Source organism: Argiope bruennichi, chromosome 4, assembly GCF_947563725.1.
Source record: "Argiope bruennichi chromosome 4, qqArgBrue1.1, whole genome shotgun sequence".
Taxonomy (NCBI): Eukaryota; Metazoa; Arthropoda; class Arachnida; order Araneae; family Araneidae; genus Argiope; species Argiope bruennichi.
Window position 1 is genome coordinate 55,769,690 of NC_079154.1, and position 25,513 is coordinate 55,795,202.

The 25,513-nt window shown below is 28.8% G+C and overlaps 1 protein-coding gene across 1 annotated transcript; it reads left to right on the top strand.

The window, feature by feature from the left end:
- The first annotated feature begins 1,777 nt into the window (after positions 1–1,777).
- LOC129966758 (uncharacterized) lies at positions 1,778–16,168 on the top strand. The gene is made up of 5 exons (XM_056081316.1): positions 1,778–2,022; positions 8,804–8,973; positions 10,481–10,549; positions 12,944–13,054; positions 15,697–16,168. Exons 1-5 carry the CDS (start codon positions 1,809–1,811, stop codon positions 16,096–16,098), a joined length of 966 nt encoding a protein of 321 aa, XP_055937291.1. The 5' UTR covers positions 1,778–1,808; the 3' UTR covers positions 16,099–16,168.
- The last annotated feature ends 9,345 nt before the right edge of the window (positions 16,169–25,513 follow it).

The window sequence follows — 25,513 nt, forward strand, 5'->3', positions numbered from 1 at the left end:
TTTATAAGAAACAAAAATAGCCTTAAGACATCCGACTACCAACAAGTGAAGAATTTTTCAAAAACATAGCAACCAAATATGGCCGAAAACTAGACGCAGACAATAATGAAGCTATTCGTGGAATCTCCACAGATGACAATAATAGCAATCGAAACCGAAGAAGACCCCGAACGCTCATAATTAAAAAACAGTTTATTCCTCCATCTTGACCTACTGCGACTACGTCAGATTAAATAAAACCCGTTAATGGCCAATGCAATTATCAGGATTATGTAATTATCGCTTCTCCAAAAATTTTAATAGCCCAAATAGGCTGAATTCCTTTTCTTTTTTTTTTTTATTCATATTTATTCTTAAAAATATTAACCCTTAAGTTAGTATAATTTATGAAACATCAATTAAAGCTCTAAAATAATCATGTCCAACATATATTTTTATCATTCATATGTCATTCCAGCCGTCACCGTCCATCACTGATATTTTTCTCTCTCACAAGATGGAAAATGCATTCCAGACTAATAATAATATCACATGAATTAAATTAAACATTACATAAAAAACGTATTCGTAAAATAAATAAATAAATGGAATAATAAACGAGCAAAAGCGCTAAATTCATGCATTTACATCTTTGTGTAATAGAATGATAGATTTCCGTCATCCTGTTACCGTTAAAGTGTATAATATATTTATTTCATTTAATAATTAGATGTTTTATGAAATAACTAGACTAGTCAGTGAAACTGCATAATAGATGAAAAATTTCATACTTTATCTAGTTATTCTATGAAATAACTAATGATATACCGTCAAAGTGAAAAATAAACAATTTAAAAGTTATTTTATTAATTAAAAGATCATAAATAGATATAATCTCTCGAAAAATATATTTTATCCCTAATGCAGATGATTAATTGATACATGATTTAAAAAAAGGCAGATGATATAATTTATTATTGCTCATATTGTTAACATTATTTAAACAGAACGAAAAAAAAAAGAGGAAGTTCAGAAATAGTTATATTTAAATATTATCAAAACATACATGCTGGGAAGAAAATCTGTTGCTTCATAAAAACATTGTGTAAATTTTTTCAAACTAAAACGTAAGAGAATATTAATTTAAATTTTATGAAATACCTTTATTTTACTTTTCATTATTCATTAAAGCAAGGATTACTATGATGAGACTTGGAATTGCCTTGCATATTATTTTTGAAACAAGGACACTTTTTACAATTACACATTTTTTTTTACACGAGCACTTTTAAAATCCTTGCCCCTTGCCGCAACTTTGAGCTGTTGCAACAGATCGAAGCGTTGTGTTCAGAACTTCTTCAATAGAAATTAATGCCGTATTTTATAGTTTAATGATCAAGTAATCATTGCTCCATAGAATACCTAGTTAAATCATAGAATTCAATAATTTTACTGTATAATTTAACTGAATTGTCTAGTTATTTCATGAAATACCTAACTATTTTATAAAATAACGGATCTCGCACTTTAACGGTAACAATTCTACTCTAAAGTCTAATACTATACTCCAAATATCCATTTTCTGAGAAATTATATCTGCAAAAAAAAAAAAAAAGATATTTTTGAACCAATAAAAAAAATAAGAAAAACCGCAGATTTTTAGCCAATCAACCAACGTTAAAGAGGTTTATTGCAGCTCATTGGCTACTGGCATTTCAGCAAATCTTGCGTAATACGATCGTTATTATGTATTCCATTTCAACCCCCTCTCTGTAGTGCGTAGTTAAAACATCGATAGGGGTGTTTGATGCTTAACTTCGGTTAGCAATATGGAATATTTTAAGATGCCCAAAAGTTGGGATCGTAAGCATGAGTGGACATACGAGATGGAAAGTGTACTTATATTACTTATGATGGATTTTCCTTTCCTATGGAACTCGAACTATGGATATTTTAATAGATTTGATAGAAGACATGATTGGATGATGTTAGTCTGTCGAATGAGAAAAAGGTTCCCCCAAAATTCTTATATGTTTTCTGTAGGTAAGTTATTTTATCTGAACGTTAAAATTAAAACGTAAAGGAAAATAGGTTGGTTATTTCGCCTGTGTGACATTCATAACAGGTGTGAAGGGTTATTTTTAGTCAAAACCAGAAGTAGTAATTTTTTGTGAGAAAAGCTTTTGATTAGTTGAATTTCTTAAAGTAGAAACAAATACAGTGGAATGTGTGTTATTGAGAAAGATTATATGTAACTATATATTAACCGCTGTTAAACTTTTTTTAATATCATTTTCAATAATCGACTGTGGCTCTAATTTCTGATTTTGCTGGATATTTTATATGGTTTATGATAGTTAAAATGGTAGTTTACGAATTTATATATTTTTGTTTTTTTATTTTCCAATGTCGCAAATTTTCACGTTTTCGCAATCTAATTTTATTAAAGCATTTCGATTATTTATAATTTTATTAGAGTGCGATTAGTTTTATTTTATACAATAATTCTGCAATGTTTTTATTATCTCAAAAACAGTTTTTGTATATATTTGTGTTTTATTGTTCAATTCTTCGTTTTACTTTTTGCTATTTGTTGAACGTTTTTTGTTCCAAACCTGTGTCATGTCTAAATCTCTAAACTAATTTTTATTTTTTATTTTCGGTTGTTAATTTTATAAATTACATATAATATCTGAAGCATTATTTTTGACTAAATTGGATATTTTTTGTGAATATGTATATATATATGCACTTCTGAGTTTATATTCTATTGCATAGCTGCCATCATAAGTCAGTATCGAAAACCGTGCGGAATGATTTATTGATAATTCTTTTTATTTTTTCTCATGTTAAAACAAAAAATCAAATTTAAAATTCATTAAATTAATTTATTTCCTGATTATCTTTCGAACCTATTAATTATTTAATATAAATTAAAAGTTGGTTTTTTTTTTCATACCTGATTGCTAGTAACAAATTTCTTCATCTGAGATAAGAATAAGTAAATCATGTTTAAATGATAAAAATGATAATTTTTTTGAATACTTATGTGATAAATTTAAAAGCAAAAGTCTTATTTTAACATTAATTGAAGCATCAATTATCAACAATTTATAAAAGCCAAAACGAAAGTACCTCGATTTTTTTAAGCTTTTTTCTACTTTACTAGCTTTTTCCTTTATTGATAAAGTATATTATAAAAGAATAAACGATCTTAATTTCTTTATATTTTTGGAAACTATGTTGTAAATTAATTATCCTTATAATTAGATTTAAAAAAATAATCGATAAATTTAATTTTATTGCTTTATGGTGATTCTGTTTCAAAAAATTTCCTCAATGAAGAAACTTTAAAACATACTAAAGCATATAGTCAATCACAAAAATTTACTTACACCCATGGAAACACACCGATCTAACATAAAACAAACATCTTGAAAAAATATTTTAGTAAACTGAAAAGGCATTAACTAATTTACATGAAATGAAAAAAAAAAAAAATAGTAAACTGAAAGGGCATTAACTAATTTACTTGAAATGAAAAAAATACTCCTTGAAGTTTAACGAAATTGTACAAATTTAATATTATATAGTCATATAAGTGTAAATATAAAGAATATGTACAACATATATACATAACTAATGTTTAAAATTGTCCCAATTTATAACTACATGCAATCTTTTGGCATTGACAAAACAAGATTTTTCTTCGTGTCTGGTGTAGTGTCTGATTATGCATGTTGTATCATTATCTTTGCAATTTCTTTACATGTAACTATGAAGTAATTTCGATGTTTTGAAGTAGTGTCGATCTTCAAGTTCATCCCAAATGTGCTTAGTGGGATTCAAGTATAGCGACTGAGATGGCGTATTGAGTCGTCCGAGTACTCTAACAGCGGCCATGTTTTTACAATCTTGTTTTTCAAATCATGATCTTGTTCGAAGACCCAACTCCTTCCCAAACTTAAATTATGAACGGATAAGTGTGGATAACTCAGCTATATTTTTAAATATCCAAATCGATCCAAATTATCTTCCCCAACCCCGCAATTGAATCCCAAACAATTATACTCATTCTGCCGTGTTTAACAGTCGGTGTAAATTTTTCCTATTTCCTTTCTTTGTTTTAATTTATCGCTAATTTTCCTATGTCCATTCCCAGCAGCCATAAACTTTAAATTTATTCTGCTTTACTATTCAGTGAATAATATTGTTTTCCAAAAATTTTAAGTTTTCGTTGTGATTTAAAATCTAGTCTTTTTTGTTGGATTGTAACTGTAATCGAATTTTTTTTACTAGGAATTCTGCTGTTGAAGCCGTCGATTGAAGAGTATACAAATGGTTTCTGGATATATTTTCTTGCTGTTGCTATAAACCGGGTTAATAATGGAACACTAGTTTTCGGTTTTTAAAAAAAATTCCGAAAAATAGTATGGTTTTTACAGCGATTAATCGCCGTGTTCCATCTATTAATCTCCAAAGATTTCTCAAGTACAGGCTCTTTCGTAACTTTTTACATCAACAGCATGTAGTTAATAGTACACATTTATCTGATATTAAGCGAGAAAGTTTAAAAGGGACCATTTCCGCCTTTCATTTGAAAATATCTTCTTAGTGAAAAGAAAAATCTAGAGCTAGATCATTACTTCAAGGATTAAAAATCCCAATTACTGATACAGAGTCCTGTGGAGGACACTGAGTCCTCCAGAGTTCCTTTTTTGAAAAGGAAAAGGTCCCCTATTTCCTTTTCAAAAAAGTGAAAAACTACCTAGAGTACTGCATAAACGTGCAACAATTTGTTATCACAAACTTTTCACTTTTATCCCATATCATCAGTACACATTTATCTGATATTAAACAATAAAGTTTAAAAGGGACCACTTTCGCTCTTCATTTGAAAATGATCTTAGTGAAAAGAAAAAAAATAGAGCTCATTGCCTGTAGCATTAAAAATCCCAAAGATTAAAACAGAGTCCTCCATTTCCTATTCAAAAATGTGAAAAACTAACTAGAGTACTGCATAAACGTGCAACAATTTGTTCATCACAAATCTTTTACATTTATCCCATATCATCGGGAATGAAAATGAGTCCATCTTATTATATAACCGAAGACTTTTTTTATTTGAAAATTACTGCTTTAAAAAATCCCTGCAAATAAGCGCCTCCAATCGCAAAATATGAAAAAGCAAAAGATGCTGATTCGCGCCTACCATTCATAAATATATTTAAATGAGGGAAAACTTGTTTTCCATTATTTACTGTGATAAGCTCACTCATTGCCTTCTTTTTTACTGTCCGCATGCGTTGTCATGTTATAATATGATTGGTATCGTATACTATTGATGTAATATTTACTAGTAATTTCTAATTATGGAATTAAAAGTTTTAAATATTATCAATTGTAAGCTATTATTTATCATAGAAATTTAAAATATTTTTATTTCAAGCAAAATAGAATCTTATTCTGGCTTATTTCAGATCTTATTTTTTTAGAGATTTATTTAGGATAGAAAATACATCTCCATGGATCAAGCTATTAATTTATCGCCAAAAATTAGCAGAGACTAGATAAATGGTTATAAATATAAAATTATCATGGAACGATTATTGAATACATTTAATCTTTCATATTCTTCGTAATCGTCCAACAGGGGTGTTTGTGCTCCGAGGAAACCCCGGAATTCCGGGGATTTTGAACTTCGATACCCGGAAATTCCGGGGATCGTCGTTCAAAAGGAAGTAGGAATAATAATGAATTATTTATTTTGATCTGGGTAATTTTGTTTGCTTTGAAAGCAGAAAACACAAAGTCAGTGTGTGTGGTGAAAACTTTTCCTTTCTTTCTCCAAAGGCAGTGATAATGCGTGAAAAGGGGGAAAAACTTCTTTTTTGTTCTTTCCTTATTGCGAGTTATGACTCATTCCCCCGGTTCTCGGACATTCTCTTCTGGATTCTTTTCGGCAAGTAGGCGCGGCAGAAAAAAAAGGGAGAGACTTCGTTCGACCAGATGTGCGATCACGTGACCTGGGTTCAAAGGTCTTAATTTTGCAAAATTAATGGTTATTAATTTTGCAAAAAAAAGTAATTCATTGAACTTTTATAATTAGGTCATTCAATACTTCATAATCGTAATTTTTCATTTCTCCCCCCCCCTTCTTGAAACTCCAAAATGTCGGTAGTAAGTCCGTAAAAGTTTCAGGGGATTTTTTGGGGTCCCACAAACACCCCTGGTCCAAGCAATTTCAATGAAATCTGTGTTATGACTATAAAACTTCTCATACAGTCACAAGACTATAGATACGGTAATAAAAAGTGACTTTTATCTATGAATAGTTTGAAAATGCTTTTTTCATGGAATGCAATACATTTACTTCTTATTATAAATTGTTATTTCTTATTACTTATTTAATTCTTTTAAATTTTGTAAATCTTTTGCATTATTATTGAATGGAATTTCCGAACTGTTCGGCTTGGCGCATGAATTACAGCAACAAGGCATATGTATAACAGTTAAAATTTATTTTAAATTTATTCAATTTATAATATATCATCTTATTAAAACACATAAATGGAAATAGTATTAACAAATGCAGTATGAATCCGTTGATATCTCAATCTCTGAAATTTTCTCCTCATGTATATTTTTTCTATTACCCCATTTATATTATCAGGTTAAGTAATAATTTATGTAAATGAATAGCCGTAATCATCATTTGTTAAAATCCTAGATGGGCCCACCTCTTGGCGACATATTTGAAATCTCGCCAAGTTGACTACTAATTGAATATTTGTTATTAGTATTATTTTTCAATTAAAAAACGATACTTGAAGGCCAGAAATAATAATAAATAAAATAAAATAAATAAATAAATGAAAAATAATAAAAATAAAATAAATAAATAAATGAAAAATAATAAAAATATAAAAAAAATCCGTCTAGGTTGCCACATTGGCGACGTTATCGCCACTCGTTTGGCGTGAATTCGGAAAGACGCCAATAGGTGGGCTATGCTAGGATCCACTCAAAAAATTCAAGTGTGTAAAAAGATGAGATATATCCTTTTTTGTATGAATAATTCATGAAACTTTCCCCGTTCTTGGAATCGAGTCTGAAGGGCAATTAACAACACGTCGTTCCCAAAAAATTTATTCTACGTAGAATTTTTTTGTGTGTGTGTGTGTGAGATTGGAAGTAATCTTATTTGGTATTTTGTCAAGTAAGAGAGGCAAGTTAAATATAGTATATTAAAATCGCAATTACTCTCAATAGTCAAATATTAATATAATAAAATTTAAAATCAGTTACGAAATCGAATTCACAACTTGCCTTTTTCACATTCGAATAAAAAATGACGCAAAAAATGTTTGTCATGAAATTCTTCAAAATGCATTCCACTATGCAAATAAATGTTTAAAAAACATTTTTTTAGAAATATTCTTTTATTAATGAACTGAAAATATTTTCAACAAAAATCTCGGTTAAAAACTTTTTTTCTTTTTAATATTTGATTGATTTCTACTTTCTTAATAAGAGTAATTTTTTGATATTTTTACATATGTATAGAAAATTTGGCGAAATTATGTTATGTTTATCATTTCCTAGTTCTTTATCTCGATGCTTTTATGGAATGATTATTATATTACAGAATTTTTAATGAATTAATAAAATGGATTTTAATAAGTATTATGGTATTTTTAATCATTTTTTTTGGAATTCACTACAGAAAAATTCTAACGCCGAATCGAAATTCAATTGAATGTATATTGGCATAACAAATACACAACTATTCTTAGTTGAATAATATTAATATGGGATTTTATAAAACTTTGCCTGTTGGGTAGACCAGTAACATTAATAAAAAAATAGCTTTTTTTTCCCAATAAAATTTGCATCTAAGATTTTTTTTTTTTTTTTACAGAAGTATTATTTATTTTATTAAAATTGAATCACAAAGGTTGTTATTTTTATGTTTGTTTTTTTTACTTATGTATTTATATATAATATTTTTGTTTTTTAAGTGTCTCTATATAGATGTTTTTCTTGATAAAACGGATTTTGCACATAAAAAAAGCATTTTTTTATAACTATTAGAGCCTTTTAGTATCAGCTCTCATACTGACAATGTCATATGGCTCCATCTTGGACCCGATTTCATCATGGTAAAACTGAGTGTAAATTCAAAAATATAAGTTATGTAGGTAAGATTAAAAAAATAATCATATGTAACGCACATTCATATGTGATTCGTATCTAAATATTTTCTTCGAAAAAAGTGATTAAAAAAAAATAAACTGCCGAGCGATGCTCTATTTTCCAGACATTGTGTAGTAATTTGAAAACTATATTATAAATTATTTACATTATTGATTTATTCACATGATTATTTGCACATGGTGAAAGAAGATATCCACTGACAATAGTCATGTGTTTTGTAACAGACATTATATTTTTGGGGAAATGCGACTTTTTTTTTAGTAATCCTGTAAGGCATGCGCCATCTGGCGACCAAATCAGATTGACAGAGTTCGTCAGTGTGAGTTGGAGAACAAAACACGAGCCTTCATTGATGTTAAGTCAATCATTACTTAGAAATTTTTGAGAAAATTTAGAAGTTTTTGAGAATGTTTTGCCCGTATTTGTCAAGTAATGTTTACCCATTTGTAAAAGAAGTTTAAAATTTTAGCTGAATTTTGTTCTTCATGACAAATGCAGTACAATCTTTAATCAATCTTAAAAGTTATGTTTCATAAAAACTACTTTACACTACTTTATATAAAGTGTTAACTTATAAGTATTTAAAGATCATTTCATTTTTTCATAGCTGCAATCAAGAATAAATTCCATCACTTGAAACAGAATTATCTTTCTATGGTGCACCGGCAAGACGCATTAAGGAATGTACCATGCCGCAGAAGCTTAGGGCATTATGATGAACTTTCGCTCTTGAAAAAGGCCTTTGAAGAAAGGAATAAAGTGATTGATCTGACTGAGGTAAAGTATTTCTTTTTACAAATTTACACATTAAATTTTAATTTCAGTAATCTGATTTCTTGAGTGATTAGTATTAGATATTTATACCTGAAACCAATTGAAAATACGCGGAATGCTATTCCTTCCAGTACTTGAAAACAGAACCTTTTTTTCTGGAGGTGATAGATAATTTATTAGTTGCTAAGGAATTCTCGCAGTGTTAAGAATTCACTGAATTAAAGATTTTTTTATTCACTGGTGTTACCTTTGTTTTAGACCTTCTTATGCAGATGAGTCTGATATCTGTCGTGAATGTTTTTAGCAGTTATTGAATGTGTATTGATTTTGTATACTAACATAAGTATATACAGTACATTCTCGAGTATCCGGCCAAATGTGGTTTAAGCACAGGTCGGATAACTGCTATGAACTCAATTTCCCACCAATAGTAGTAATAATGGTGGTGGTTTAGGAGAGCCCGCTTCAGTCAGAAGCTATCTCCTGTATTGGCGGAAAGTTGGAGTAAGTGGACTTGCTTTTGATAAATGCCAATACCGGAAGACAAAGTTTTTATACAAAACTTCACTGTCATAATACGTATTTTCTCACTTCTTATTGGGTACTAAGCCCTCCATTTATCTCAAGCAACGTAGAATGTGAACGCTGCCTGATGAATCATAGAAGCTCTTACCGGAAACGTCGAGTTAAAATAGGTTCTTAACTGGTAGTTTAATCTTAGACAATGGCGAAATAAAGATTTATGAACAGAACACTGCTCTTTTCCTGTCACAACTTGTATTTTGCACACGACACGTAAGAGGATTGTAGCAGACGGCTGCCTCCACTGCCTTGGCAACGCCTTGCCTTATCCATTTAATTACAATAAAATAAGACTAGGCCGGAAAGTCGTGACCGGATATTCGGGTGTAAAATGTACTTAATTTCTCTAAGTACTACAAATTCTAAAATTAATCAAGAAAAAATGAGTTTACTTTTATTTTGTAGTAAGTTTACTTTACTATCTTATAACCTTTATTATGGGGTTATGTATGAAAATTTATTTTAGGCAAAGATTTCCAGTGTTGCATATGCTTTTGATCTTATCGAAATATATCAAAGTCGTAAGGAAAATATTTTATTTCTCTTAATATGTGTGATGTCTTTACTTAATTTTCATACATTTTGGCACACAATAACTAAATTTGTCATATTGGCACATTTAATCTTTTGAGCTGAATTCAATGAAACAGAAACCTATCAAGATGCAAATTTGAAAGATAATATTGGAATGATTAAAAAGGATTTTAAGAATGGGTATGGACTCGACTTGGATAGATATTGAAATGAATATATAATATATTTAAAACGAATATGATGATTTGATGAATAGTTAGTCATCTTCCACACATTAAGTGTATCAAAAATATGAATATGCATATAATTTATAATATTAAAAAATTAATACACAGTCTTATGCTTTTTTAATGTGTGCAAATTAGTACATTTCTAAATATTTTTGCTATTCTAGCCCAGTGGATCATACTATGTACGCTGCGTCGATCAAGGAGTCACAACTTCTAAACAAGGCAGCCTTGAGGTATTGTATAGTTTTATTTATATTTATATTTTTTTATTTTACAATTACAGTTTCTGGCTCTTTTGCCTATGTTTATGACTTTAATTTTTTTTAAAAATATACTTGCCAAATGTGAATATCGATATTTTTACATTTATTAAAAATTCATTTAATCTAGTTGATAATCTGATTGAATTGTAATGGTATAAATGAATAAAGCAAAATGATAAAAATTCCAGTCACAAAAACTCAGTTTCAGTAATTTTTTAGTCCTATTTTCTACTCGCTTTTGTAAAGCTAGATTTTTTGCAATTGCCGCTGTAAAGTATAATTTCAGATTTTTTATTTATGGGTGTTAGGAATTATAACCTTCAGATTTCTATTAAAAGTCATGAGTTATTTTTCAGTTTCAATAACTTTCTTTCTTAATTCAGAAGCAAACAAACTTTCTTTCTTAATTTCAGATGTAAATAAAGAATTGCTTATTTTATAAATATAATTCCTTCCCCGTGATCTGAGCCTCCTGGGTTCGAGTCCCGGTTCGGGCATGGTTTTACTTCATCTGTTCTATCTGTGAGATGTGTGAATGTGCCTCCCTGTAAAAAGGGGTTGTACAAGCGAATGTGATGTGTGAGTAGCTAAGACGTACTCTTGGCTCTAGTTGGCGCTACTAAAACAAGAGACGCTCCCTTCGCTTAAATTATCGTTGACTTCGTCAGCGAGCTTGTCCATGGCAAGTGCCATTATAAACAACAATAACATTAAATAGAATTAGGCTTTTTAATGAATGACTGAAATGAAATTTATTTCTTTTCCAGTTATTAAACAGCAGTGTCAGATTTAAACATTTTGCAACTGTAGATAATGCACATTATAAGGTTGCTCTTTTAATAAATTTTTTTGAAAAAAAAATTGAGTGATTTTTTATGAAAAAATAATTGTTTTCCATTTCAACACTTTTTTTTAATTCAATCTTTCTATTAGTTTATTTATTTTAATAACTGTGAAAGTGTAAATTTCCATTTATTTTTTCATATCTCAAGACTTCATGCCATCGAATTTGTGCAGTTATATTCACGCAAAAGTTAGGCTTAACTGTGGCTTCACTCAATCCAAAGACTCGTGGAGCTATATAATCTAGAAGGCAGAAATCCGCAACCATTAATTCATCTTCTAATTGAAAGTGAATCTAACTCTCTAATAATAAAGATTTGAATCTTCAATTATTTTTATCTTTAAATTAAAAATGGTATTCATGTTTGGCGTTTGGACACATCATAAAAACTAACAAACTAATCAAGAAACTCGAATGTTTTGATTTACATTTTGTAATTAATGAAAAATGTATTTTAAATATTTATTTCAATTACATTAGCATTTTTAAATTTTTGACATTCCAATGAATTAAATTGAAGAGCTTTTTTTCGACCATGGTTTTTCTGCCGTACTTGAATTGAGGGAAAAGTTAAAGAATTAATGCAGAGATTACGTATTCCTTTCATTTTTCTACATCGTGCCGCCATCTGTTGAAGAATTATTTATTTACTATTTATGACTGCTTGTTTACTTGTCTGATGAATAACATTAGTATTAACAATGCATTTTTTAAATTTTATACAAATAATATATTTCCACTATGAAATAGTATGATCCGCTATTCAAAAACATATAATTTGAAAGACAGGTTTTTTGAGTAACAAAACTAACAGGGAATATCGGATGTTCGATTGTTTCAATAATTTGATTTTAGAACAAAATAATGATTAAATAAGGAGATTTTTTAACATAAAGAGATTGTAGATTTTTTTTAATGTGTTTATATCTCTTAAAATTTCAAATAAATTAAAACTTTAATTTTCCTCTGTACTTTATATATTCCTGTATATTATACATTTGCTTGTTATTCTATACTTTTTTTAATGCTGAACTTGCTTCTTTTCCTGTTGAAAACTATTTTTTATAAGAAATATTAAACTTTTGAAAATTTCAATAACTTGGTATCCCTGAAACTCGAAGTAATTTTTCTTATAGTCAAGATTTTTTTTTAATTTAAAATATCTGGAGATTTTTTTTACGAAAAAGTTTTGCAAAAAAGTACAAATGCAGAAATATATTATAATAATTTTTAGGTTATTTAAATAGATGTAATTTCTTCATTTTAGATTATCTAAACATTATAAACATAAAACATCTACCTAAACAGTACATTATGCAATTGATACATATCGTAGTCAAATCTGTGTACAGAAATAAGTCTCTTAAAACAGAGACCTCCTGTGGAGAACATTTTTTTATAAATAAAATTTAGTTTTCAGGTTTTGTTTTATTATTATTTCTATTCGAAAATTAGAAAGAAATTTAAAACAAATTACTGCTTTTTAGTGAATCATGTGTAAGTGTTTTCTTTTTTTTTAGAAACCAGAAGATGGTGCGTCATGCTCTCCATATTTCTCAACGTCCCAACCTATCTTATCTCAAGGAGAATCCTTGCAATCACCACTTTCTTTGCCATCGCAAAATTGTCAGGTAACAATATTAAATGATACAAATCTTGAGTCACCGGAACAGCAAACAGTATCTAATAATTTAAGTGGATGTCATGTAGACAATCAAAGTCCGCACACTGAGAAAACATATTCAAAACCAGCTGTAAAAGTTATTCCTAAACAGATCACAAGAAATCGAAACGAAAATGATAGCATCAAACCTGATCAAACAAAGCAGAAAGTCCAAAAATTTAGTTCATCAAGATTCAGAGATAAACCCAAATTTACGTCTGATGAAGACATTTCAAAAGGTAACAATTCTTTTCGAGCTTCAGTTAAAAGGTCTGCTCCTTTCGAAACTTCATATGGACTAATTGGTACCTTGCCAACCATCTTTTACTCATATATCTACTTTACGGTCTATGTAATTTATCTGCTATTATTAACACTTTACCGACCGGCCGTCGATTAATCGACGTTTTGTTCTTTGTTTATACATAGTATGTTCGAACCGCTACCGGTCGGTAAAGTGTTAATAACAGCCTCTGTCAATATTAAATGATAATCGGTAATTTTTAACAAAAACCTGTAAATGTGAAAAATTTATTATTTATTTATTATTAATAACTGATTAATCACATTAAAAGTAACGTATATTTTATGTTACTTTCGTGTGGAGAATTTTACAGCCTCATTTATGACACCATATTCAGATCAATACTTTTGCGATGTGAAAAATATCGTTTAATTTTTTTCGTATAATTCAGCCTCGCATTACGAATTAAGATGTTTTGTTTTAGGAAGTAAGATTTTGTTTTGTTTTAGTTTTTAAACAATTCAGTACTTTTGATCATTTTTTACTTTAAAAAGGCATTTATTGAGAAAAATTAGTACAAAAAAAATCAATATTTTTTCCATCATTTTCTACAACCTTTTTCCATTTTCGTCCAATAAGTCTTGCAATTGATTGTTTTTGAATTTTTTTGGTCCTCCAAGGCATTTTTTGTCATTGAAATCGAAACCACCACTCTTAAATCGTTGAAACTAAAACCGAAAATTGGGATATGACGGAGCAGCATCACCATAATTTTCAAAAAATGTCTGATGGGTTTCGGCAGCAGATATTTCTTCAAATCAAACACAAAAAGCAATGAATGTTGAAAATGCAATTTGTAGAGTTCCATAGTTGGGATCATTATACACTGAATAACTCAATTTCATAATTATAACAATAAAGTAATAGTAAATTGGTAAAACCCAATCCCATTGTCTACGTGAGAGAAAATAAAGTCCAAATTCTGGTTCAAGGCCTTTAAGGCGATCGCTTCATCGTAAATTCGTTTCCACGCTGACTGGAATCGTTACCCGGTGCCTCCACCAAAAGAATGTCACGTAGAACTATAGTATAGAACTCAATGACACACACAAGAGGTAGAGCTAAACCAATTTATTAACTGAACTCTGAACTGAGAATACAGTAACTGACAAAACCTCTGCTTTTATACAAGCAGAGAAAGTTCCAGAACACTTGTCTGGTAAATTAAAGAAATGTCCAGTATCTCCTGGAACATGAAATAAAGGAAAACATAAAATCGAGGAATTAAGTATTTACGTATACTATTAATCGCATTGTCTCTAGCGGGATTCGAACCTAGGTCCCTTGATCATGAGACCAGTGCCGTGATCATTCGGCCATGGATATTCGACTGTCGTTCTTCAATGCGGCAATATAGATACTTCTCATGTTTACCAATCGATGTCGTTGACTAAAGTACATGCAAGCATCTAATATCTAATTGTTTGATATTGGTTCCTGTTCAAAATAGAATCTTGAAATAAGTAATCTAAATAATGTTTTTTTTTTTTATTTTGATATATTTGATATATAATATTGTTTTGATATATTATCATTTTTTATTTAATCAATAATAAATGCGTACAGGTGTGTTAAAATAGCATCTTATTCAGAAAGACACATTATATGCATGATGCAAGCTTAAAAACTTGTCTCGAATTTTCGCCGTTAATGTTTTAAATAATTCAGGATTGCGCACTGGAAGCCTGTTGAGCATTTAGTGTGTTTATGCGAACTTGCCTTTCTCTTAGAATTATAACAATGGAAGATAAAGCAAATTTTACATCGACAATTTCGTTATATTCTAAATACGATATAAAATGCGAGATGAAGTAGCATTCATACATTGTTACTTTATATATATATTTAGATGACTTGTGCGATTACATTTGCCATACCAATAGGGCATTTTGTGAATTAACAACTTTGAAAGTGAACTTCTATGTAGTCAAAGCGCAAGTCTAAAATTAAAAAGTTCGTCCAATGTAACAAATAGCGCAAGTCTAAAATTAAAAAGTTCGTCCAATGTAACATAGCGCAAGTCCAAAGTTAAAAAGTTCGTCCAATGTAACAAATAGCGCAAGTCGAAAATTAAAAAGTTCGTCCAATGTAACATAGCGCAAGTCCAAAGTTAAAAAGTTCGTCCAATGTAACATAGCGCAAGTCTAAAATTAAAAAGTTAGTCCAATGTAACAAATAGCGCAAATCTAAAATTAAAAAGTTCGTCCAATGTAACAAATATTTATGCTTGGTTTAGAAATAGAAACATTTTTATTTAAAATTTGGTGGTGATCATGTTATTCATTTTCTATTTTCACTTTTTTTAGGACGAGAGTGTTGATACAGTTGGAAGAATGCGTGTCCCAAAAATCGAATCGTTGAAATCATGTGCTTGTCGATGTCATTACGAAGATTCTGATCCCGACAGAGGCGATGAAATGTCAAATAGAAACTCCTCTTCTCAGGAAGCAGAGGTTCCGACAGAAGATGCAAATGCTTCAGGTTTTTCTGTAAATGAAGAAAATCATGAAACAACTAATCAAGAAAATTCAAATTTGCCAGCTGTTGAAATAGTTTTTTCACCAAACACTCTTGAAAATTTAAGATTGGATAACCAACTTGATTCTTTTGGAAATTTCGTTTCGGCATCCTTAAAGCGTTTCTGTTTGGAAAATCGAAAAAGGATGATGCTTGAAATTTGTAACATGCTACTAAATCCAAGAATTTAAAATCTAATTATTTTCCAACATTGTTTTGTGAAAGCATATGATTATAATAATGGTGAGGGATACTGTTACATTGATGATGGATAATAAAGTCATTTTCCCTTAAGTCTTGCAGTGATGCAGCTTTTTTCTTCCAAAAAATTTAATCATACAACAAACAAGTATTGGATGCAGATAAAGTACTTTCAATTTTTCTCTTCCTCTAATGACAGCATTATTGTTATCTATAGTTAAGAGACGATTTTTAATTATCTATAAGGTGGCATTTCTCAGATAATAATGATCCATATAATACTGCGGATTACGTTGCTTATTACACTGTACATTTTATTTTGTCTATAAATTTAGTTAATATAAATGGAACTAAAACTAATGATAACTGAACAGTCTTAAAAAAAAATAAATATTCAAACTTAGTTTCTGTAAAGGCATTGCAAAGCTGCAAATAATTTTAGTGATCTATTTTTATGCGCATTCTCATTTAACTAATTCGTTAGTTAGAGGAGCGAAAAATGCATGTAGTTTGCCTTTTAAAAATTGTTTAAATATTTTATTTTTTTTAGTATACAACTTTTTTTTAAATGGAAATAAAAAGTATAAAATAATTTCTCCTAAATCCATGCAGAATGTATGAAAATTAATATTTCTAAATTTTAAATATTCTTAATTGTGATTTTTAACAGCTGAAGTTTCAAAATTCACAGTCGTAAATTGCTCACTATAGAATTTAAAAAATTTCCATTCACAAACTTTATGACAAATTGTATAGATTATAAATGAATGTGGGTTAGAAGAAATTATTGCAATTTAATAATTATTTCCTGCTATTCAGACTTGTGTGTAGGAAATTTTGCAATTGATTTTAAACTACTTTCTTGAAGAACTAACGATTCTGCATGACATCAACTTATTACAAAATATGTATGGACTTATGGGCTATATTCTACTTTAGAAGGTTTAATCCAATCTTCATTAATAAAATAGACTTCTTTTTGTTCATGTTAATTCTTAGAATATACTTCTCTGCTATTACTTAAAATCTCTTATGTATCACGATTTTGAATAAAACTATAATTTGGCGGTGATTTAATTATTACGCAATTATGCTTGAATTATTTAGCAATGACGTTTGAATTATGTTTATATTAAAGACTGTTTGAATGATTTATATTCTTCTTCTTTTTTTAAGTTACCAAAAAAAAGTTTGTATTTTCTTCCAATATATTAATCCAAATTCATTTAAGGCATCAAGATCTTTTTTTTTTCCAAAATCATTTGAAACCATTTATTTGTTATGCATCGTCTGTTTTTGCTTGGTATAGAAAAAAAATGAAGTGTTTTCAATTAAACTGCCATCTTAATCAGCATTATCTACTTATTTGTCTGGAAGAAATACACCAAAAAGTATTTAATAAAAGTTGCTGAATTCCACTGGAAACTCCTGGCGCGATTGTTATAAAAAATTTGACATAAATAAAAATTAGAAATTAAAGACTCGTATATCTACAATGTAAGTGAATGAACCCGAGTAAAAAATCATGGGTATTACTTATTCAGTAATACTTTTTTATACCATTTTAGACAACAGAAACCTGATTTTCAAGTCTCAGAATCATTCATCTTTTTTTTTTTTTTTTTACATCGCTGTGTGTAGAAAGATAACAGTTTATTTGCAAAAAAGAAAAGAAAAATTAATGATTAAGATACTTAAAAGTTAGGTTTATGTTGTTCTAAAGTGGCATAAAAACGTATTACTGAATGAATAATACTCGTGATCTTTAATTATATCAAAACCATCGGTTTAGTTACATAATAAAGCCATTTGAAAGCACCATTAGGGCTATTTTGGGAGGAACTTCCGTAATTTTAAACCGATTAGATGATGAGGACGTGATCTGAGCCCAGATCCCCCCTTCAAATTTCCAACCGCACCAATGGGAGAAACACTTCTTTTAATCGCTTTTCCTTTCTCTTTGGCTGACTAAGATAAAATTAAATTGACGATAAGTAGAAATTATTTAAAATTACACTAAACCGGCAAAGTAATTTATATCTAACTAAAAAACTATTAAAGACCTAGAATGATTAAATTTGGACTAAGATTTAACATCTAAAGTGTAAATGCATATCAAATCGGGAAATAAATCCGTCAAATTTATTTCCTCTTCCAATTTGTATTTTCTCTTGCATGTAAACGTAAAGATGAAATGTTAATTTGGTACACAATTTTAACATTTAATGTAAATATACTTATGAAATTTACTAAAGGCTGACCGCTTGTACATTTTGCAAGCTTATAATTGCTGTAGCATAAAGATTTAAATAAATGAAATTTAGTATACGATCATATTACTAAATTTATAGTTCTGTGTCAAATTTTGGCTTTATTAAAAAACTTCATCCAGAATGTAAAATCAGTTTTTTTGCCGTATTACGAAGCACATGCACTGGAATCTGATCACTCTTGGATTTCACTGCCTTGACCAAGGTCCGCAATTTTATATAGGGGCGGGAAATAACCATTTTATCAAAGAGTATACGAAAACGTCTATAGGAGTCTACTCCGGTTGGTTTTATTTTATTCACATGTATACAGTTATAGAAGTACGTTAGAGACCAACTACTATTTTGCAGGTTTTGCTTTCCATAATCAGTTTCCTAGAAACATGATTTTATAAATAAAACTGGAAAAATCTTAGATGAATGATACATCAGAAATTAACCAATTGTTACCCACTCCTGACTGATCATACAATGTACTGAAAAATTTAGTAATAGAGTTTTTTAAAAATCGTAATTCTAAATTATCATTTTGTGTATGTTTCGTAATTGAATAACTGTTTCCGAGTCATACTTTTCCCTGAATGTAAGCATTATAGCCCAATATAATATATGAAGTTGTTAACAGTAATGTTACTTACATAATAGCAAAAGTAATAAATGTTAGTAGAAAATCCCGGAGTTCATTGATAAAATGGAGGGTGTTGGAAATAGAAAAATATTGACGAAAATATAACACTTCCCTTTTAAACATTATATCATCTAAATTTTTATTTATACTCGAATGAAATAGCATTCGAACAGAATATGGGTAATTAAATTAGATAAAGAATTAATGAGTTCAAAAGGAAAGATATATATTTAATGTTTTTTAAAAGAATTTTTATTTTTTCGGATTTAAAAATCTATGAATCAATCTGTGGATCTCAGTTTCTGAGAAAATTATGTAAAATTTGCAGTAACGATCTTGGTTATATATTAAAATAAATCTGTTCATATATTTCGTGTTTCGTTGTGTTTAGGCCGTTTAAACACCGATTTTAAATGGAAAAATAAAATGAAATGCAACTAAACAAATAAAAAAAATTATGAAACAAATTGTAAATTCTATTTGTATGTATAAAAATATTTTCTGAAAATTAACTTGCATTACAATTGCAAAATAATGCGCAATTTTATTACAAATATTTTTTAAATGTAAAGAATTTAATAAAAAAAATTCATAATTTGATGGGAAAACACAGACACATTTGTAAATAATGGTATAAATTTTCAGCTTTTGCCAATCTCAAATTGATAGTGCACAGCGATCTGCTAGTGAATTATAATCTACAAGCCTAATACGCGTTCCTTATATCATTATCAAACGGCATGTAATATTTGCATGGAGTTAGTTAAAATTGAATGTCTGTACTCTATAACATAATCTTGATTTTGGTATCGGTGGGGAACAGATGTGAGACTCGATTAAATCAAAAGTACTCAATGTTCGTGGCTCTAGCGCACATCATATTTATCAAGCATTATCCGTTTGGTGTTATTTATAAATGGGAAATAACTTTCATGTATCGTCCTTGTCTTTTGATCACGGTGTGAAGAAACGAAAACCCTACAATGCTCTCGTGTACTGGGACTGGGGAAAGTTATCATACTCAAATTTTTGAATCAAAGGCTTTGCAATAATCTTGACCCGGAACAGTTCAATATGGCTCTTATACTACTTGCTTGATTTAACATCAGAGCACTACGTCCTCGTTTCAAAGATGTTTATAATAAACATGAAACATTCATGTTCCCTATCCGGTTTTATGCAAGGTAAATAACAGACAGTATTTCGTCTTAAATTTAATTTTGAGCCTGACTGGACCAGATATCAAAACACATCTTAGATTTTATCAATTCATTGGTCATGTAGAAATTGTTACAGAAAATATAAGATTTATTCATTGTTAAGTCTTCTTCGTTTTATATCTCACACAAGGAAAAGTGTCTTCAGAATCAAAATATAAAAATAAAATAATCGGTCATTTATTGCGACTGTAAATTACAATACTCAGGCAACTGTAGTTGTGATTAAAATATTGAGGAAATTATCAGTATTGGAATATTTATTTAACCCTTTAAAGAGCCATTTTTTTCTAGTCATATTATGTTAAAATATTTTAGGCTTGAATTTAAAATAAAAAAAGGGATTCATTTAGCTTATTAGATAAATTTAATTGGATTAATTAATTAATTTGGTTAATTAATAATTAAGTGACAAACCAAGACACATCATTTTGTGTGAGATAAAGAACTGAAGCATCTAAGTTTCTGTCTTTCTAAAAAAAATTGTCAGAACTTATGCCAACCTACATAATTTCATACTAAGATTGATAAATTTGGTGGGAAGCATACTTCCTACGGCCTTAGAAAGGGTTAATTGAACAAAATTATGGAATTAAATCATTTTCGGCTTAAATAAACAGTCTGTAATATAATATATTTATACTATATACAATATGTAATCTATATAATATTTATAATACATTTATATATAATCTAATCTATAAACCGATGTTTAGCACAAAATTCCGCTCAATGATATAAATTGCTTCAAAATAGAATGGAATCAGATTCCCAATTATTTAACAAGATGTAGTAATATACCTCGTAATTTCCGCACTATGAGAAACATATTCAGCTTTCAACTGAAATGCCATTGTGTAGCTTTAATTAGTAGAAATGAGTTGCTAATTAAAGCTACGCAAAGGCAAGAAATAGCTGTTTTTCTTATTGCTTTTATAACTCCGGCTTACTCTCATAATTTTCGCTTTTGAATTCGACCTAGAAAAGACTTTCCGCTATCCCGTAACCAAAAACTTCACACCATACAAATGGCCTCAAACACTCTCCAGTCATAACAAATAAAATTCGTCCTTTCGTTTCGGTTTTTGCTGATAAGGTGATTTAAGCGTTTTCACCGATGCGTCTCGAACGTGTCAATTGCTTCTTATCTGTCTTGGCGACGTTTTAGCTGCTGAAATGAGTGTAAGCCGGGATCACCTCACCTGTCATCAGGGAACGAAGCGATTGATTGCTTTATTTTTATGTTTTGACATTGAAAGCATTTTTCCTTGAGTAAGCTGCAAAATGTATAATGCTTAACTGTAAATATCAAATCATATAGTTTCTTAAATAACCTCTCCTACTTGACCCTTGATTTGATGCAATGAACTCTGAGTTGATTTGAATTTTGATGTCTGTGCCAGTCTCAATCTAAAATCGAAATCGAAATTATAAGAAAATCTCACAAAAAAGTTGATTTAAAATAACAATTGTTTAATTTGGTTTAAAAAGTTTTGATGCATGTTCTTTCTTCTGGTGATTATAAACGGGGAAAAAGTGCATCAATCTGCATATCCTCTATGATTATTGTTATCCAAACATATAATTCAACTCAAAAATATCTTCCAGGCATTTCAAAAAACAAATAAACAAAAAATGTAGTGAAATGGAAACTTGTTTGTACCACGTTTCCATAAAACGAATTTTAAAAAATGAAGTAACATAACTATTAAAAGATGGCGCAGGTGTTATTGGATGAGTGACTAAAAATCAAAAGGCAAATATCTTCTACAGCTGAGGAAACAAAAAACGAAAGTTTTTATGACTATTAGTACATATACTGTAAAATGGTTTTATTCTAATTGAATTTGTTATATAATTTGTATGATATTTTACAATTTCTTTCGATTATTATAGCTAGATTAAATGCGTTTCTACATTATTATAGCTAGACTAAATGAGCATCATTCACATTAGCACAAAGTTTAAAATAAACGATTTAGGCTTTTAGTTTAGAATAAATAATTTACGATTTTGCCTCAAATAAGACCTCAAAACATTCAAAAAAGCAATAATGCCAAAAAAAAAGAAAGAAAGAATAATGCTTGTAAAAGAAATAAAGATAAATAAAAAGTAAAACTGAAGACTGAGAAAAATATCAAATATCTTTCCAGCTATCAATTTAAAAAGAGTATCTTGTTATATTCATAAATGCTTTCTTATGTTATGACAATTTCTTTATAATATTCTAAACCAGGGAAAGTAATATCCCATGAACTATCTAAAGTATTTCAAATATGTGCTGCATTTGATGTTTAGCTTCAAACTACGGTGAAAATCTAATAGATCGATCATTTTAGCTGAAAAATCTCTAATAAATCTATTCATCTAGTTGGTTTCTACTTTAAAATGTCAAGTTTCCACATACACGAATAGAAGACATTACGAGAGGGAATCAATTAATCGATATAATTGATCCAAAAGTTGACATAATGTACAGTATAATATTAAATAACACGAATAAAATTCCAACCTTGAAATTGGCCATTTTTGAATTACTGTGTTTCCATGCAAGGGGATGGATATATTGATATCATCGCCATTATATATCGCAAATTCGATAGAAGTTAACAATTTTATTTTTTAGATTATGTATCATTTGATCATGTCGATAAGATCATATATCATTTACAGACAGAGGAAACTTAAATTTAATAAATAGTTTTTCGGATACAGGGATATCTGAAACAAAAAGAATTTCATTTTTTTTACATCTTGATTGTAATATATTTTTGAAGCAGCAAAGAAACTAAAACAGCTGATCACAGTTTTTAAGAGAATTTTGAATATTCTAGATGAGGCAGAATTGCTCATTAAATCTCAATAACTCATGCAAAGGCATTTTAATATTAAAAACACTCATATTTTTGCTAATATATATGGAAAAAGAATAACAGAAGTTATAAAACAAACAGGGGACAACAAACAGACTTCCTGAAAACGGATTTTGTTCCAAATTAAATAGAATACTAGAAATTTGGTGTTAATTCAACTTACGAAATTTAATTGAACTATCTCCAGGATGTTTAGAGTCATCGTATTTTTACATAACAGATTCGAGCATACATTCGAGATAAATATAAAAACGTGCTTTTCGAACTCAAGAAAAAATGAAAGTTAGAACTCGTAAAAATTTCGAGCTCGGAATTTTTGACGATTACAGTGCTCTTTGTATACTTCGAATATGAGAATCCAACCATCAGTAGTTGTCTCTTCGAAACTTTCGCATATACTTTCTAATAAATGTATTTTTGTATTATTAACTACGAGCCATTAACATACAATAGTTTCTAAAGAGCCTATTAGCGTCAGATCTTCGGCTATTATTCACTAGAATGAAATATGAATTTTTTCCCCAACCAGAACACCGAATATGTGTTTCGGATTTCTTTTTTCGAGCAACTGAAACCAAAATTTGACACAGAATTAAAATTGTAATCACAAAACAGAATACTAAATTTCTTATATTTACGTGTGTTTTTGTTATCGCTTTTATAGGCCTTTATCGCATTTGAATCACTGAATTCATCATTTTATGAAAATACGAATCGAAAGACTGTCAACCTCTTGATGGATATGCGTCGAAATTTGATAGGCATCTATGTGTTAAAAATATATACGTTGTCTAGATATTAAAAATCAATACCAAATCTTATTCAGAGACCTGTCATCGTTTTGGAATTATCATTTTAGCTAATCAGCCGGACAGACAAAATTCTTCGGAATAAATTTCTTTCAAAAATTGATGGGAAATTATAAATGTGGTGCAAAAGCCATAAATCAAATTCCATCTGTTTCGCTTAAAACGACAGTCACAAGCAGACATAATTCTGTAAACGCGTTTTTCAAAAATGGGAAGGTCTGAAACGTGGAGATGTTAAAATTACGATTTCGAATTTTTTGACAATACTTTCTTTATGTATAGTTCATATTCTAGAAAGTAAAAAGTAATAAAGTTGTTACTCTTTTAAATTATGATTTATCAATATGGACCACATTTTAATTTCTAACACAAAAATTTACTGGGGATGAAAAATAAGTAATTATTGGAGTTTTTCAATCATTCATTCATGATGGATAGTCTAATGAATTAATTATATTTTTTAGTTAATTATATTTAAACATAATGAATAACATGTTAAATGAATCTAGACAGTGATATACTGTGAAGATATGAAAATAATTCAAGTATATCTTTTCTATAAAAGTTATTATTGTATAGATATCTTTAATTCAAGTATATCTTTTCTATAAATGTTATTATTGTATAGATATCTCAAATATGGCACTAGTTTGAATGTGAAATAATTACATCACTTTAGTTGTTCCTTCATGAATATTTATTCTATAAATCTTTGATGAAAAAGTTTTGTACAAAATATGTTTACACGAAACATTTTTGTATGTAAAGAAATATGTGGTGTTTGACAGTAGAAAAATGGAAAACACTTCTGTCATTTTTCAACTGGTTTATGCAGAAGTGAATTGATTTAAAATTCTATTTTTACAAAATGCATTTCATATTGAAGAAGAAAAAATTTAACAAAATTCAAATATCGTGTAAAGTAGTATTTAAGAAAAAAAAATAATAAAAGTTAGATTCTCGGATTTATCTCAATATACGTTGAAGATAAATTAGTATTCATAAATCATATGTGTAAGTTCCAATATAGAAAAAATATTGCAAAAATACAAATGAAAATTAAAACTCAGTTTTTGAAAATGAGAATGATATATAAAATAATATTAAAGTAAAAAAGCAGAGTTGTATCATTTACATCAATATACATGGCAGCAATGCATGATCAAGTGCATGTCGATTCTTTTTTATTACAAAAATGACCGTTGTTAGAAAAACAGAAATGAAAATTAAAGTACAGTTTTATACAATTATTAGTCTACCATAACCATGGAAAAAATATATAATTATACAGAAAAATGACACTTTACTTAATTAAAAAACGTTTCACCACATGCTTAATAAATGATATTAAATTTTCACATAAAAGATTACAATTTTCTTTTTTCCATTTATTGAATTAAACTAAATAATATTATTATTTCACAAAAGGTGAAAGTTTTATGATTCATGAAGAATTCTTTACTTTCGTTACAAAAACCAAACAGCATTGAGATTTGGTAACGCAAAAGATTATATTTTGTATACATTCATGTAAAACAATATACTATAAAAAGTTTTCTAATATTTAATTAATTGAGTTCTATATCATAAAATTTTGATGCCAGCAAA